We start from the raw sequence: 18,571 nt of genomic DNA, 5'->3' as shown, positions 1-18,571 counted from the left end.
ACCCCTGTTTTTAGGCAAATACTGCACTCTTTTTAGTTCCTGGACCATGTCAAGTAGGATAAAATTCTCAGGTTGTCAGATTGGTTGGATCAAAGTGTTTTGAACTTGTTTTTCTTTAAATAAAAAATAACAAGATTTGCCTTTTTAAGTTCAGTTTTGACAGTTGTTGAGGAGAACCGGATTTGTGCTGCCTCCCAGGGTTTTCTGTCACTTTCCTGCCGTTTAGGAAGTAAGCTACAAAAGTTCAAAAGACTGTAACTAGGAGTGTTGAATTTCATGTTTCTGCTTAGATGGTGAAGCCTCTGGAGCAGGAATCTTTTTGAGCATCTTGCATACCCTAAGGGGGCTATGCTTTCATGGTGGCCTCTAGGATGTACAACAGTAATTAGGCCATCCATGTTTTGAGGACAAGAGGGAAGAATAGTCGAAAAAATTAGCAGTTTCATATGTTCATGGTACAATTCAATTTAATAAAATTTTGCTGAGTCATCTTTTCACATACGCTTGTGTATGTGTAATAAAGTGACAAGACTATAGGCTTTAATATCTGACCATTACAACATTACGAATCTCTTAAGAAGAAAAAAATCTTTTGATGTTTGGTGTTTGAAGAAATTCAGTGCAGCGTTTTCATAATCTTACAAATGAAGCAATGTTATTAAAATACATGACTTTGAAGAAAAATGATGAAATGCTCCCCAGACATGAACAGTCTCTTAAAACATTTCAGTACTTACACTGTCTCTGATTTGTGCACCAGGTAATTACTAAAGGTTCCCACAAGACATTTTCAAGGACATAGCTGTATAATTCACAGTTGAGCAGAAGTCAGAATACCCATGAACCCCGTGGTCACTCATGGCTGTGGCAACAGGATATTCATCTTTGAAGAGTCACTAAATTTTTGGTAAAGTCCATACCAACTTCTGCTTTGACTTTATCACTCAAAGACCCCCACTGAAGAGTCATTAGAGTCACAGAGTAATTTGCCTTGGAAGGAACTATTGGAGGTCACCTAGTGCAACCTCCTGCTCCAAGTGACCCTAACTTCAAAGTTAGGTTAGTTCACTCAGAGTCTCAGGCAGCTGAGCTGTGAAATCTCCAGCCTTTGTGGGCAACCTATTGTATTCAGCCATTCTTCTTGTGCATGTCTTTTTATAGCCTTTATGTTCCCTTGCCACAACTTGTGACCACTGCCTTTTGCTGTCCGTCTCTGGGAAGTGTCTGGCTCTGTCTTCTCTGTAAACCCTCTTTGGGTATTGTAATATTTGACATCCCTACCTTCATGTTTGTGCCGTAGGAGAATATGCTCCAACTTGAGCAGTGTGGATGCTGTAGCCTATCTCTGTAGTCACTGGACAGACAGACGCCTAGAGTTGGATGGGATGCCTTTGAATCCGTTTGTCTCTAGATATGCCATGAGAGGCATACCTGCTAAGTCTTGCAGTGGTTGTTTACGCAGACTGTATTGTCTATAAGAGTTTTATGTAAATTAGTTTTATGTAGAAAAAAGAAAACATTTTTGAGAAGCTGAGGCACCCAATCATCAGTCCACATACATGACAGAAAAAGTCTGCCTGTAGAGTAAGGACACTGCACCATGTCACCTATGTGGTGAACAGAGAGATCCTAGTACTAAAGAGAGTATGTCTTGGCTAGGGTAAGAAAATTTTTTTTTCTTAATTTGCAGAATCATGCAGACATTTGTTACACAACAGTGGAAGAACAGCAAAGAGAAATCTAATTGTACGCACAATAAGAAGGTGTCTGACAAAAAGGTGAAATCCCCTCTGCACATCTTTTCTACACTGCGCAGGTAATAGCAAGGAAAATGAGCTGTTAACACCATATCCTGTTCAAAATCCACAGCAGACTTCAGAAGGTGAAATGGTGACTTTTCTCCACAGAGAAGTGCTCTATTTATATCTTACCTCATGGGTTTCCAGTCCTTGCCTTGCATGACATCAAAAGTGAACTAGGTACTGCTGCAGCTTCTAAGACTATTTGAAGGCAGAGCATTTCAGTGCCCTGCTCTCTGAAACAGCCATGTTTATTCTAGAATTGGAAATAATTAATTTTATATTATTATTTAATTTCTTGTATTAGTATCTTTATAGCTTGGTAGCATTTGACTGTTACTTGAATAGCAAGAGTATAAGTAATATATACAAGTAATACATAACTTACATATATAAAAAAATTTTGTGGTTGTCTAGCTGTTCTTTCCACAGCTGTGTGTATTTTTAATTTTTAAAACTAGAATGGTTATTAATGAAAGACTGATTTTTAGAGCTGCTGAGCACCCACCCCTCTCCACTGTTTGAGCACATTAATGTTCAACACTTCTGAAATGCAGGCATAGAATTTCAAAGAACAAAGGCATTAAAAACATAAGAAGTAATTTGTGAATAGTTCATTTGAATTCATTATGACTTCTGCCGGTTACTCATACTTGTAAATACATGTAAAATCAGGCTCTAATTTTACCTCTTTCAGGAATGTGACCATTTACTCTGGCATGTTTTCCTGCTTATGAAGGGTTGACAGATCACCCCTTCTATGAATTTGAATTGAATGCTTTTTTGAACATTCCTGCTTTTTGTTGAATTTTGCCATTCTAAATTCCGTGTATAAAAAAGAGAGGGAGTACAGCTATCACTCACATTGAAGAAGGGAGGATGACAAAAGATTATTTGTCTTTTTAAAGGTAGAAGAGGAAGGTGGTGTTTTAAGTAGAAAGCTTACCCATTCCCTACCATGCCACACACCATTGCCTAGTGCAGGCTGTAACTTGGTGTTTGGTTTTATTCAGAAACGGCATACAAAAGCCAGCCCAATCTTTCTCCTCTTGATTGGCTGCTGCTGCAGTGCCTGTCCAAAGATGGCTCTGCCCAAATGCAGGGACCCCCTCTCTCTATAGAGCTACCTACCTCCTCTTCCTCCCTCCTGTCTGCAGGAGGGTGGTAGTAAGCCAACTGCAAAAGTGAGTCAGCAACCTCCACATGAATCTTCTACACTCACACTTGCTAACAGGGTGAGGAAACCTGCCAACCTCTCCCTTTGGGGTTTCACTTCTTTTCTATTCAATCCAAGCCCCCAAAATACTCCAAAGATCAGGATTGCTTATAAAGCATAAAAAAATGGTTCAGCATACCTGTTACATGTTCTTGCTTTGCAAGGACAGGCAAATGTGAACCTTATGGAAATGTGACAGTTAGTATGAATGTTGTTTCGTAAAAACATTTTGTTATTTACTTTCTGCATTCATAATTTAGATCCCTCACATTCTCATCTCTAGTGTTACAGAGCTAGAATTTGTCTAAAACAGGAAAGAAGGGCATCAAATTGTCTTCCACAAAGCGCCTAGATTATTATGAGGTTTTTAAATATAATGTTCATTTCAGCTGAATTAAATTTGGTTTACTGCCTGCAAGTTTCACTGCTCATTTTATCTTCCGTTGGATCTGGACATAGAATTTGTTATGCTGTGTCCAGAAGACAATAACTCTAATGGGATCATGCCATGATCATTGCATAGGAAAGATGGATTTTGATAAGGAAAATGTGTTATGATCTCATGTGAAATATGTGGTTTTCATTTCAAAGATAATTTCCTGAATTAATAGTTTGTTTAGAGATGTAGAGACCTTTACAAAGAGCTGTAAGGATACAGCTCTAAGTTCTGCTTAAGCAGTCAGTCATCTTTTTGATGGATAAGCTTGTATGTAAATAGGAGTAAGATGTCTATTTGGTATTGGAAAATTAGTCCTACCTACAATTGCTCATTTTTTTAATGTTGGGCTGTGTTTATCACTAGTGATGTACATAAAAACAGGTGACACAAAGATTTTTACATATGTGTGGTCTTGCTTGATTTGCAGAAGATTTTGATTACTCTCCAACTTTGTCTTCTCCTTTATTTTTAAGGTCGCCAAGTTATCCTCCACCTGGGTGTGGTAAAAACAAATCAAAACTGAAGTCAGAACAGGATGGCATCTCCAAAACTCACAAGCTACTCAGAAGGACTTGCTCTAGCACAGTGAAGGTGGAGGATATGTGTGCCACAAAATCTCACAGAACCTTTGGCCGCTCGTTGTCGAGTGACCCTAGGGCTGAACAGACAATGGCTATTAAATCGCACAAACTGTTGAACCGTTCTTGCCCTGCAGCCGTCAAGCAGGAAGAGTGCATCACTTTAAAGCCCCATAAGCTATTAAGTAGATCGTGTTCTGGGGACCCTCGATGTGAGCACAACAGCACCTTGAAGCCCCACAAACTTTTAAGCAGGTCCTACTCCAGTAATCTTAGAATGGAAGAATTGGACGGATTTAAGAATCACAAGTTACTCAGCAAGACTTACTCCAATGCCCCTAAATCATCCAAAATGGAACCTTTCAAGGAGTCCACCATAGCAGAGAGCAGGAGGCTCTCTCTTACCTCAGGGCTTATTGGTATCTTAACACCATCTTCATCATCCCCTTCACAGGCTGCTGTGCGTAATAATTTTTTTTTTCTGCTCATTTTCCTCCTATTATTTTCCAAATGTGCCATTATGCCTGTTACGCAAAGGCATTAATACTTAGAACACATGTAGTGAATATATTGGATATATTGAATATATTGGAAGACAAGAGCAATGGAGTCAGCTTTTTAAGGAGGATTCAAACAACTGTGCATGCACATGTATTTAAGTTACAAAGCCAGAATTTGCTTAGGTCAAGACAGAGATTTTACATGTCATGTTGATTACAGCTCAATGTACCTACTGGCCATGGGAAGAGTTCAATCATCCACTCCCCTCCCTGCCTCCTTTCTTGCTGCAGGAAGAAGGGAGAGTATGAGCTTCTGTGCTGCGAAGTTGGCTTGGTCACACAGGTCTTTTCTCATTTCACTGTTTGCTTTGCGGGGGAAGCAACCGTCCATGGGCTTGCTCGGGTGCCAAGTCACCTCTCCTTCTGGTCTTTGCATCTGTGATAATCATCATAGTGGAAGGAATGCAGTCATAATTCAGCTCACCTCTTGTACATTTGTGCTTTGTGAATGGTTTAACCTTCAAATGCGCTGGTGGCAGCTGGAGATTGGGGAAGGATTTAGGTCTACACTGACCCCCTTTCTTTCCCCAGAGACATGATTGACTGGGAAAACAAAGGGTAGCACATATTCTTAAATTTAAGAAAGAGTGCTCAAAATTAATTCTTCTGCTTCTGCCTCTTAAGAGATGGCTTTTATACTTTAGAGGAAAGAGTGGGTCTGTTTGCGCTTTTTCAAGGCATCTGTCTGGTTTATGTGTTGGATCTGGGGGGAGACACTGAGGAGACAGTTCTCTCCACTTCCTTAGCCTGGTGGTAACTTGACGTTCCCAGCAAGAAAAAGCTCATTCTTGCTTGAAATGCCATACATATATTTAAAATAGTGCATTCTGAATAATGAAATTACATTTAGTGTGCTATTTCTCATGGTAAATTAGTTTAATAAGCTGTGAGCTATACTCATCAGATCTAAAAGCAGTGATAGACTATCATAAAATCATTTATATACATGCTGTGAAGTTGATTCATGTAATGTGCACAGCACTATTAATTTAAGGTGAGCCAACAAACTTTTTACTTGTCACAGTTTAGAGATGCATTTTTTTCTGAATCAGCAGAGGATGTCTTAACATAGCAACACTTTTCTCTCCTGAAGTTAGTAGGAAAAGTCCCATTGATTTTGATAAGATAATGAAGAGCTGACTTAGTGGTTTCATTACTGATGTTATCAGCTGGTGTGGAAGAAATGCAAAGCCTGCTTGGCAGTCTATAAAAACTACCAGTAATTTATTGCTAGAATGCATTTACTTTGAGGGAGAATCATCACATACATGGTCAGGTGCAGTTTGACTGATGTTAGTGGAAGGACATCAACAATGCATTTTACATTTTACGTACAGGCACCAGATATATGGATAGCCTGGGTGCCTAACTGCAATTCGAAGTCAGTGGAATGTGAAAGTGATGAATTGGGACCCTAACTTCTCTTCAGTTCTCAGCTACAGTATTTCAATCTCATATATGAATACAATTAGGACGATTGTTTCCCAGGAGAGAAAAAAGAAAAGTTTCCCAATTAAGCAGTTAGAGAAATGAAAGGAAATAAGGCCATAAACAAAATCAAAAAAAGCTGTACATGCAGCTGATCTGACCCATATTCAAAACAAGGTTTGATTGAGATAGATGTCAGCTTAGAGGGAATTTTGTACCTTACTGACTCCTGTAGCAGAAGTTCCTTCTAATTTGTTGCTGCGTGTTGAAAGAAAAAGGCAGAAAGAATTTGAGTAGGATCTGACCACAGAGATCTGTTAGCGTGGTGCTTACAGAAATGAGATCTTAGTAAATACAAAAGAAAAAGATCTTCAGCCGTTCTGAGAGTTACATTCACCTTTCCAGCCCAAGCAGATAGCCCATATTTGAATACACAATACACAGTTAAAATTTAGTTGAAGTTACCAAATGCCAGTTTATTAGAATGGAATGAAGGCACCGGTGTTTCCATTTGAGATTAAAGTTTTTGGGATGCTGAGATACAAAACCTCATCAGATTTAAGAACTAAAAAGAAATGCTAAAAATCTACCCCACACCCAGCAAACAGTAAAAGGATTGATTATTTGTAATGGCTGGTTTATGCAAATGAGAGATATTTTTAGATGCAAGTATTGTTTAATTAACATATTTGCATGCAAAAAATACAAATATTTTACCATTTCCTTATAATTAGTCTACCAACACTGAAGTTGCCTCAACTTTTTCCTTGCAGCAAAACTATGGTGCAAAATGCATTCCGGTACGAGACCGTGGCTTTCTTGTGCAGGTAGGATGTCATATCTTACCCATTTATGAAGCACTGAGGAGCATGAGCTGACTGTTAATTATTTTTAAGCAGATGTTATTTTCATTTTCATTGTTCTCAGACTATTGAATTTGCTGAGCAGCGGATACCAGTATTGAATGAATACTGTGTAGTTTGTGATGAACCCCATGTGTTTCAGAATGGCCCTATGCTGAGGGTAAGTGGTGTGCTTGCTGGGATAAACAATGCATTTTATAATGACTTAAATAGCAGTGGACCATACTAACCTGTTACAAAACTATTGAATTATTTCAGATGCATTTCATCCTAATATCCTTTTAAGATGCAAAAATATAATGCATATTAACCAGATTTTGCTATAAATTTGAAAAATGTATTGCAAGCAAGGGAGATGGAAATCAGGCTTGTATAATATCATAGAAACATAAAGCTGGGCTGTATTTCACTGAACACTATTGTGCTACAGTAGTCACAACCAGATAAGATAGAGGAAGTGCATTAGAGTGCTTTCCAGGTCCTCTAGCATTCTTTTAAAAGCTTAGGGTCACCTCAGTCCTTGAGCTCTTAGCAAACCATAGCCAGGGTATTTAGATACACTGGTGTTAATGCCACAAGGCTGTGAAGTTCTGACAGTCTTTTGCTCATGGGCCGCTGGGATGAGCATTCTCCATAATGTGATAAAAAACGCAGTAGAAGGAGATGCTCTGTGAAGTGTCTGATATAGCAGTGACCTGGTCCAGGGGCACTGTTGTGGTTCAGTATGCCCAAAGTCGAGCCACTTAGGCAGCTCTTCCTTCCTTTCATTCCTGTATAACTGGGAACTAGGAATTCTGCATGCTGAACGTTGTACCTTCTCATTCTGTTGGTGAATGCATACAGTGAAAAAGAGTAAGATTGGTCATGAAAGACACACTCTGCCTGGAGCTACTGAATCAGTGCAGCTTTGTGAAAGAGTATATTGGGAGAAAAAAAATTCTTACCTTTAGGATTGATCTTGCAGTTTAGAATCCTTCTTGTTTCACCTGTCCTGAATCCTATGGAAACCTGAGTAACCTTAAAAGCTTAAAGCCATGGAAAACTAATACCAGCGTGTGAATGGTCTGACACCTGCCAATTTGCCCACAGTGTGGCGAGCAACTACACATAAGTTGAAGCAGACATCATCTATGATAGTTCCATGGAACTAAATTCAGGAAGGTTATTGCTTACATGGTAGCAAAGTCACCTCAGCATCATCCCCCATGACACTCTGGCACCATGGTCAGGCATTCTGACTGTAGACAGGGTATGCAAGTAAGCTGCTAATAGGATTTGCGAAAGCATCTACATATTCAGTTAACACCATTTCAAGTCTTGGTTAAACCTCTGTACTTTTGAAACCAAACCTTGATTAGAAGCCTGTAGAAAAGGCATCAGTTCCTTGTTGTTCATCTTTGAATGCACTGCTATGCATGTTACCTGTGACATCATAAGACAAAGTCAGTAATGTTTAGATAGTGAGTAAAGTTTGGATAATGCAATAATTTAAATTATTGGGTTTTATCTATTGTCCATAGGACAAAGCAAACAGTAGGATTTATTCCTGTTCACATGATGAACTATTAAAATAAAACAGAATGGAAAGTCATCTGCTCTAAATAAAAAAAAATCTTAATTCTTCTTGCTTTCCCACCTTAGAGATTAAAACCCCTCAGAATTACTTTTCTCTGTCTGCAGCTTAAAGAGGGGTCATTTTAGCTGTTTGAGAGTTTGTCAGCGCTTCAAAACAGAGGAGAATGCAAATATGTTTGCCACTAAACATATCAGTGCCTTTGCAAGCAGCAAAACGTAGCAAGCTTTGCAAAAATGAAAGGGTGTCATTATATAACACAGGGAGAAGGGAGATAGAGGGAAGAAATCTAGCATGCTCTGTGTATGCTTGAGTGACTCAATAAGCCATATAGAGCCATTAATGAGTTTGCAGTTCTGTAGAAGGTGAGAAAGGATCTCAGTTTGAATCAAGCATGAGCTAGCCAAAGGGTCTTAAGGAAATTTATGCTTCACTCTGCTGAGGACTCTGGCAGAGGCCACCTAAAGCAGTTGATTGTAGGGTTTCTTTACATGCTTCAGCTGCACACGCACATACACATACATACATATATATATAATGTATATAAAGAGAATAAAGAATGACCCAGCTGGAAGAGAGCACTTTATGCTTAATACTGCTGCAACAACAGATCTCAGAAATACAGTACTTTATTAAGCAGAATGCGGTGGGCTTTCATTTAAGGCAAGGCTACATGCAATCTAGCCTTACATCACTTAATGGATCCCATATGTAGTATCCCTAGCCTTCATAAAGGGCTTTAGAGTGCTCATACTTTTGCTACCACAGTAACTTCACCATGTTTCGTAATGATCAGAACCTTGCTTCGGTCTGCTTATATTTTTAGATTCTGTGTCTAGATCCCGTTTTGCACAGACGTCCATATCTCAAAGGCATTACTTAGATAGGCTCTATCTGTAGCTGGTTGTATCACAGGAGATGCCACAGACTAAATAACTCTGGATGGTTCACCAGTCTTTTCCTTTAGAGAATAGTTCCTCCACACAGATGCACACAGGGTCATGTTTGGGTGTGTGTATCCTTAACAATGAGTTTCCCTTCAATGACAAAGAAGGCATATGAATTTATAAAAGCATAGCAAAGTTATTGCTTCAGATGTTATTTTAAAATGTATTGAGGCTTGATTTTCTGGTATTTAATGGAGTTTTACACAATTGCAAAGAAGCCAGTAAGGCATTTGATTGTGTAATGCTCCAGTATGAAAGCCTGAAACCTTTCATGAACTATAGTGTAGTTTAATTAATTGTCTTGAAATGCAGCTTAAAAAACTCAACAGTTGCCATCACACAATAATTACATTCTTTTAATACTGCAAACTGTCATTTTTTGGGTGTATTTTTTTGTGCTGGATATTAATGACTTGCATAAGTCAGATGTCTCATCCTCAGGACAGCTGAAGATACCCAGTGAAACTGAGGGATAAAGTTTTTCCTTTCTGCAGATTTGCTCTACAGGCTATATTTTCATCATAGTTATAAAGTATCTTTAAGTCAGTCTCCCTTGGCACAAGCTTTCTTCTCAGTATTGTGTTTCTTTTTCTGAGATAACTTTTTCTGGAGGGTGTTCTGTTTTTAATATCTATTTCAATTTGCTTTGCTTTCTTAAAATCTTGACATCTTCTTTCCCATAAGATAAGAGCAACTTGATGACAACAAGATGTGTCTTTTTGCATAGCTTAATATAGACACTAGATGCACATGGCAGACATACCATCATATGGAAGATGTCTGCTGCAGAACAGCTGCATAACGCAATTGCGTATGTTTGGCTTTATGCTCTTACACTGGACACCTGTCTTGCTCAAGAGCCGATGGTACTAATCCAATCATGCAAATGTTCCCTCCTGGTTCAGGGATCCTGTTGTACACAGGAATCTTTGGATGTTGTTAGGCTATCTTAGTCACTTATTGAGGATAAAGAAAGAGGCTACCTTAATGACTTACTGAGGATGAATAAGTACAAAATTCTTAGATTTCTCTTGGGAATTTCTTTACGGAGCAAAGTATGGATCTTTCAGAACAACCAGTTTTCTTTTGAGCTTAAGAAGTTCCCTGAAGTACAGAAGACCAGAATTACGGATACAGTACTGTGTGTACTCCACAAGTGTGTGTGTAGATAAAAACATGTTATGTAGATGGGGTAACTTCAAAATACTCACAAACCTAATGCTTTCACAAGGAACTGCAGCTGTATTACTGTGAAGGGGAAGGACAAAGGTTTTCTGGAAAGGAAGAAGGAGTCTTAGAAAAATACTATAACGCATCGTGAAGCTGTAACACTCTTCTTTATAAAGGTCCATGGTCCATTGCTTCATTCCATCCCCTTTTTAAAAAAAAAACAACATTGAAGTAGTCAATGCTTTCTTGTACTGGTTCACGCCTTTACCATATGAGATGAGGGTGAGTGTAATTTCTCATCATAGCATGTTTCTTTAGTATTTGTTTCAAGAGCACAGTGAGATCTAATGATTATTTACAGTGCACCCAAAGTTATAAAAGCTAAATTGGCTATTTAGAGATACACACTTACATAGACTGCCACCAAAACCTGCAAATTCCCTGAAATCACTGCATGGCATGATTTGCAGTCTTTCTGCAAAGCACAGGGAAAATTCAGTGAATACATGGATCCTAAGAAGAAAAAGTATTATTTAACCTCTGGCATAATGTAAGCCATACTATTTTGTGTGGTTATTCCTAACAGTGATCTGAATCCTACATATTTCACTCTTCCTAGAAGGATTAAGAAACAGCTTTGAAATCATTAGCGAGGGTTGGGACTGCAGCCTTTACATCCAAACAGCTCCCTTACCTCATGTAAAGAATCACAGTGCATCCTCCTGCAAGGCGACCTGTGCTGTGCAGCTCTCAGGAGCTCTGTCATCAGTCTCTTCTGAAGTAGCTCTTTGCTCAGCTTTGAAAAACAGTGGGAAGTACAGGGTCAGACACAGGTTTTGTGCTGAGGAGAGATGGAGAAGGCAGACCTGGTAAACCTACTGAAAACAGTAAGAGTCTGCTTGTTTGAATTGTTAGCCTTGTGTTACTGTCTTTGAATTTGTTCTCAACAGAGAAGTTATTTAGATGAGTGAGAAAGGGACTATTATTTGTTTGTAATTAATGGCTAGATTTGAATTGTTTCAAAAACATATTTTGGAATGCTTTTTTTTCTGACATTTTCAAATGGTATATCATTCACACACGTGTTGTCAAAATAGTTAAATAGATTGTCCTGATTTCTGTCAAACTACCATATTAGACTAAATATTAGAAGTAAGCTTAGGAAATTTTAACAACCTCCACAAAGTCCATTCTGAAGTACTGAGATATTCTCCCATGGGGCAGGTGTCTCTAGTGAAAAGCGTCTGAAACTGGAGCTTGTTTCTTGCACTGCCTTTCACTGGCTTTTGAAAATCTCAAAGGACAGAGACTCCACAACCTCTTTGGGCAACCTGTTCCGGTGCTTGGTAAAGCTTAAGAGAAAGCTAATTTTAGCTTTATCTAAAACTTCAGATAAAGTTTAGATAAAGCTAGTCCTGTATGAGAGAATAAACACACTAACTGACCTCCAAAGGTACTTTTCAACCATATGATTTGGTTCATCTAGCTAAAAAATGTAATTTCCAAAGCAGATATAATAATGTAGTAAAGAAACTTCAGCATTACTTGGTTCTATGTTAGAAGGCTATTAATGTTTTTTTTTAATGCCATATGAAAATCTTCCTGTTACTCTAGAGCTGATAATAATACTCTAGGGAAGGACTAAGTTGCATTTTAGTAATGCAATAGTTTTGCTGCTGTAATAGTACAGAGATATTTTGTTTTAGGAATTCAGCATGTACTTTTATTACAAACATTTAAATATAATGAGATCATGAGTCATTAACAAAAGTGGTTATTATATTTAAGGATCTGATTAAAAGAAAGATAATAAAAATCTATGATCATGTATTATCACATTCAAAGACTGGAGGAAAGAATACGTAACTCCTCTCTCAAGAAGGGCAAGAAGGGGAGGACCCACAGAACTACAGGCTGGTCACCCTCACCTCGATCCCTGGGAAGGTGATGGAGCAGCTAAGTCTGGAAACCGTTTCCAGGCACATTAGGGACAATAAAATCAGCAGGAGTAGTCAGCATGGCTTCACCAATGGGAAGTCATGTTTGACCAACTTGATAAACTTCTGTGATGAAGTGACTGGTCTGGAACATGAGGGGCAAGCAGTGGATATTGCCTACCTGGATTTCAGTAAGGCCTTTGACACTGTCTCTCATAAGATCCTCATAGACAAGCTGTTGATGCATGGGCTGGATGAGGAGATGGTGAGGTAGACTGAAAGCTGGCTGAATGGCCAGGCCCAGAGGGTGAAGATCAGTGGCACAAAGTCTAGTTGGAGGCCAACAACTAGTGGTGTACCTCAGGGGTCAATACTGGGTCCAGTCCTGTATATATCTTCATTAATCATCTGGATGATGGAGAAGAGTGTACCCTCAGCATGTTTGCAAGTGATACAAAACTGGGAGGAGTGAGTGATACTCCAGAGTGATGGGGTCCCCATTCAGAGGGACCTCGATATGGGAGAGAAATGGGATGCCAGGAGTCTTATGCAGTTCAACAAGGAGAAGTGCAAAGTCCTGCATCTAGGGAGGAACAACCCCAGACACCAGTATATACTGGGGGCCACCCAGCTGGAAAGCAGCTTGGCAGGAAGGGACCTGGGGGTCCTGGTGGACACCAAGTTGAACTTGAGCCAGGAATGTGCTGTTGCAGTAAGGAAGGTTAATGGTATCCTGGGCTGCATTAAACAATCGGATTGCCAGCAGGTGGAGGGAGATGATCCTTCCCCTCTACCCAGCACTGGTGAGGCCACACTTGGAGTACTGTGTCCAGTTCTGGGCTCCCCCATACAAGAGAGAGATGGAGCTACTAGAAAGAGTCCAGTGAAGGGCCACTAAGATGATTAAGGGACTGGAGCATCTCACATAGGAGGAAGGGCTGAGAGAGCTGGGACTGTTCAGCCTGGAAAAGAGAAGGCTCAAGCAGGATCTTACCAATGTCTATAAATACCTGAAGGGGGGGTGCAAAGAGGACGAAGCCAGGCTCTTTTCAGCAGTGCCCGGCGACAGGACAAGAGGCAATGGGCACAATCTGAAACACAGAAGGTCCTGTTGGAGCATCAGAAAACACTTTCCTACCTTTTTCACCTTTTCTGAGGGTGACTGAGCATGGGAGTGGGCTGCCCAGAGAGGTTGTGGAGTCTACATCCATGGAGACATTCAAAAGCCATCTGGGCACGGTCCTGAGCAACTGCCTCCCGGAGAGCCTGCTTGAGCAGGGGTACTGGACCAGATGACCACTGGAGATCCCTTCCAACCTCAATCATTCTGTAATTCTGTGATCATACTCAGCTTTTACATGGTATAATTTGTGTGGCTAATGTCTATCTTACTGTCTATGCCTTCCGGAATTCCTCATTTATAAATACTAAAGCCATTGGTAAAACAGCATCATTAAGTGGATTTTAAAGACCTGTGAGACAATTATACAGGACAAAAAAATCTCGGAATGTATTAAATAAGGTGATAAAAAAACCTCTGTATCAATAATTTTTCTTTCAGTCAAGACTTCTCTTTAGAGTGCCATCTTGTGTTGAAACCTCAGTCTGAGGCCTCTTCAGAACAAAGCAGGATATAGTAAAAAACTCAGCAAAACTAAACTAAATTCAAGCTAGTTTCTTCGAAATTTGCACTCTGGTACAGACACCTCTGCTGTTTAAAGTTTTGCTCATAAAATATGAATGGTAACATGCTGTAAAACAATATTTGAAATACCTGTTGTTTGTATTTAGCTGTAAAAGGACAGTCTGGTAATTCTGATATATCTGTTCTTATATTAGTAAGCTTACATTTTTAGAATGTTTTTCATCCCAAAGTGCTGAGTTACGATTTATTCATTATGGGTGAAATCTTGGCCTTGGTGAGTTCCTGTTGACTTGAAGAAGTCTTGGATTTCTCTGTCCTTTGAATATAAGATTCTTAGCCCCCACTGAAACACAGTAGCATTGATGTTCCAGAAACAGTACACCGCTTAAAGTTGGGAGGTTTTTGGAGTGGAATAAACATCATATGATGAAAAGTGTAGGTGTACAAATATGTTTAGCTGGGCTGGAGCTTAGCCAAGATGCTTATGGAATTCCAAGGTTCTTGTGGAATAACGCCATTGTCCTTCTTACCATTACTCCACAATATAGGCTGGTTGTATCTGTTTTTATGAAAAAAGCCTCTCCAGTCACAACCACTACTTTAGTAGAATGGATTTAAGTCACTTTATTTTTTACTAAGAGAGTAAAATGGCTGCAGTATAGCTTTCACTGTCGCCAAGAACTTACCAAAGTGAACCTTGCCCAGCTAGCACTCCATAATGCTTGTTTATTTGCCATCTATTTATATATCTGGGAAGTAAAAATTAAAAAAAAAAAAAAGTATAAGCTGCCCAACAATGCAGAAAAAATGAAAAGCAGAAAATAAAATCTGGATTGGCCAAAACAAAACCAAACAGAACAACTGACATTTCTTACTCAGCCTCAGTCTACTCTCATCTTTCTACAGGTTGTATCTGCTTACCACTGTGGTATCTCCCACGTCTTTCAGAGGCATGTTCCACCTGTCACATGAATATTGTGAGATTATTCAGACAGCTTACCTTACAGGTTTACAGTGAGATTGGGTTTTAAATATATTCCTGCTCTTTAGCAGTGTGTATACCTATGTAGAGCTTACACTAGCTTGACTTTATACTATAAGTAAGCTTATACTACAGAATAGACAGAACAGACTCTTTCAGCTGGAAGGGACCTACAACAGTCATCTAGTCCAACCACCTGACCACTTCAGGGCTGACCAAAAGCTAAAGCATGTTATTAAGGGCATTGTCCAAATGCCTCTTCAACACTGACAGGCTTGGGGCATTGACCACCCCTCTAGGAAGCCTGTTCCAGTGTTTGACCACTCTCTTAGTAAAGAAACGCTTCCTAATGTCCAGTCTAAATCTCCCCTGATACAGCTTTGAACCATTCGCACATGTCCTATCACTGGACACCAGGGAGAAGGGACCAGCACCTCCCTCTCGGCTTGCCCCCTCAGGAAGCTGCAGAGAGCAATGGGGTCGCCCCTCAGCCTCCTCTTCTCCAAACTAGACAAGCCCCAAATCCTTAGCTGTTCCTCACAGGACATTCCTTCCAGCCCTCTCACCAGCTTTGTTGCTGTCCTCTGGATGCATTCAAGGACCTTCACATCCTTCTTAAATTGTGGGGCCCAGAACTGCACAGAACACTCAAGGTGAGGCCCCCACCAATGCTGAATGCCGCAGGATAATCACCTCTTTTGACCGGCTGGTGATACTGTCTTTGATGTACGCTGGGATGGGGTTTGCCCTCTGGGCTGCCAGGGCACACTGCTGACTCACATCGAGCCTGCTGTCGACCAGCACCACCAGATCCCAGAACGGGAAGTTTCTCCTTTGGAAAAACTAACAATTACCATGGTTGAAAGCAGGAAACAGAATAGAGATTTGAAGTTACTTTTCATCTCCATGCCTGTTGCTTTCATTAAGAGAAGTGGTCACTAATGTTTTCACCTTTACCATTTGTTACATTTGCAGTAAGTGAGGCTATGAGCCTTCCCTGAGCTTCTCTTTTTAGATCAAGAGTTTTTAGGTGTGTCAGTCATGTTGCAGCCTCATTAGTGTCTGTGTGACATCCCTCAGGAAGACAGGATACAGGAAAGGGTGGCACATTCCTCTTCTGAGCACAGCCACAGCACACATTAGAAAGTAGCAAGATAGGTCAATATCAACTATGAAACTTTCAGCTTTTTCAGATTGAAAGAATGTCCAGAAAATATTTTAAGTAGTGTATGAGTCCAGGAAGCAGAATACATTACAGTACCTGGGTGGTTTGCCTGTCTGCCATTGACAGTCACGTCTGTAAGAGGTGACACTTGCATTGTAACATGCGGAAACTCTGAGCCCTTTTTCATCACAGCAGCAGTTGGGTGGCTGCTACTGAGCATGCAAAGAATGGTGGTGGCTAAAGGAAAAGTCCGAAAATGTCAAAAGCTCAAAAATGCTTTCTGCTTCTGTCAGTGCCTTTTGCTTCCAAGCATTTGCAGTCTCAGGTTAACCGCCCAGCTCTTATTTTCTTCTGGCTTTTCCCTGCTGGAATAATTATCCTTCTAAATAATCTCTCAGCACCAATGATCTTCACTTAGTTAATAGTTTAGTGGAAGTCAATGGCTTTATGTTAACTTTCTCCTTTCAAGTGAAAAATAAAGTATATGTGAGACCACTAGCAGCTGCTGTTGTTGAAGAGGAGTTACAGCTGCCCTCTTCAGGTAGTGGAGAACAAAGTTGCCCAGCTAGGCAGCTCTGCATGCCTTCAAGCTGATGGTGGTAATCTGTAAAATTCTGCGTGCACCTAAGATTAGGTTCACATTCGGAAGTACATGCTTAAGTGTATAAGCCCTATTTTGTTGTGTATTTTCCCTTTGAAAACAATGGAAACTAGTAATCTAATAGAAGTTGGATATTCTGTACCTTTGTGGACGTGGATCCACCTCTGTAAGAACATGTCTATACTTTCATGTACATACACAAAAGTTCTTAGAAAGTTCAGCTTGCTGAATAGCACGTGTACTTGAACCAAAATAAGAGTATCCAAAAATGACATTGGAACAACATAGCTTTTATAAATGTGTTAGTGGTAGTGTTCTTGTTTGTTTACTGTAGCTAGGGACATTTCTTGTATTTATGATACGAAGTCAGAATAAGACTGTTCCTGTCCCAAGGGCTCACATCCTATTACAAGAGAAGAGACAAGCAGACACCATAGGGGAAACACAGTGGCAGTATGGAAAACATAAGCAGCAGCATAAGAGCAACCTTGTATCCCAGTTTTCCCATAATGCTTGTGATTTTCTTTAAGCTCTGTCTTCTAGAATTGACTTATTAGCTTAGTTTTCATACATTTTCATTGGTTCTAGCATGCACAATTGTGGACAAAACCAGAACATGGAAATGTGACACTGAATAGATGAGTCACCATCATGTGACAAACAAAAGCCCTCCAAATGTTTGCTTCTTAATTGTAAGCCAATCTTTAAATTTTGGAGGGAAAGAAAGGAGTTTAAATGGTTGAACCTAACTAATGACTGGAGTGGAAGATAGTGAAACGGCCATGCCAACATCTCTTGGAACCCTCTACTAACACGCCTTGGAAATTTAAGTTAAGAGCATCTGATTTGGTTAAATAGGGACAAATTTCAGAAACAGAATCCAAAAGTGCTCTTGAAATGGCTGGAGTTTGGGTTAGAATGCATCCAGGTGGATATATGAAGGCAGGCTATTGAAGTGTCGATACAGCTTCAGGGTTTGAGTTATTTTCCCCATTAGACTGCAGAGCCAAAATACTCAGTGGGCATAAAGGTTCATCAAATGCATAAAATCAAAAGAATTGTATAGACCCTAACAGTAACATCTGTTCCTCTTCAGAGCTCAAATTTTCCTGTCTTGCTTCTCCTCATATCTACAGTTCTCCAGCCTTAAGATCTTAGCTCCAGTGTCCACCCAAGAGAAGAAGGGCCTTTCAAATGCCAAACATAAGTACAATGACCATTTTCCTAATTTCCCTCTTCCAGATGCTCAGACATTTCTGGGATCATAACACAGAAGGTGGGGGGCAAGGGCAAAGATGACAGATCTTGTGTTCCCTTTGCTATCTTTAAGTCTCAGGATAACTTACTTTGTTGAGGTTGTAAACAAAAATAAGTATTCTCTTAATACTTTTCTTCATGGCAAGCATGGCTAAACTTAGATTGCTCTGCTATTCTAGGGCAATCCCTTGCTCTGGAATAAAGGGAGTCTGTGTATACTGTTGATTATGAAAGTCAAGGTGGTAGTGCCACCATGCTTCCCCAACTAAGCAAATGATTTAATCACCTTCTAAATGTGGAAAAACTAAGAATAATGACAATAATAAATACATTTTGTCTAGTGTGCCACGGCACAGTGAATTGGATCATGTTAGGCTTTGTCTGCTGCCTAATGCAATGTAACATAGCAGA

At 39.8% G+C, this 18,571-nt stretch overlaps 1 protein-coding gene across 2 annotated transcripts in view; it reads left to right on the top strand.

Annotated features, from left to right (window-relative positions):
- Window positions 1-18,571, top strand: part of PARP8 (poly(ADP-ribose) polymerase family member 8) — a 119,352-nt gene that overhangs the window by 76,470 nt on the left and 24,311 nt on the right. For both annotated transcript variants that reach the window (XM_052775733.1, XM_052775732.1), the window contains 4 exons: window positions 1,691-1,816; window positions 3,928-4,492; window positions 6,794-6,847; window positions 6,948-7,043. In XM_052775733.1, coding sequence (XP_052631693.1) covers window positions 1,691-1,816; window positions 3,928-4,492; window positions 6,794-6,847; window positions 6,948-7,043 — 841 coding nt within the window. The remainder of the gene's footprint in view (window positions 1-1,690; window positions 1,817-3,927; window positions 4,493-6,793; window positions 6,848-6,947; window positions 7,044-18,571) is intronic.

The sequence above is a fragment of the Harpia harpyja genome, chromosome Z (genome assembly GCF_026419915.1).
Source record: "Harpia harpyja isolate bHarHar1 chromosome Z, bHarHar1 primary haplotype, whole genome shotgun sequence".
Classification (NCBI taxonomy): domain Eukaryota; kingdom Metazoa; phylum Chordata; class Aves; order Accipitriformes; family Accipitridae; genus Harpia; species Harpia harpyja.
The sequence above is the reverse complement of the archived record's forward strand: the minus strand, read 5'-3'. Positions and strand labels throughout refer to the sequence as shown.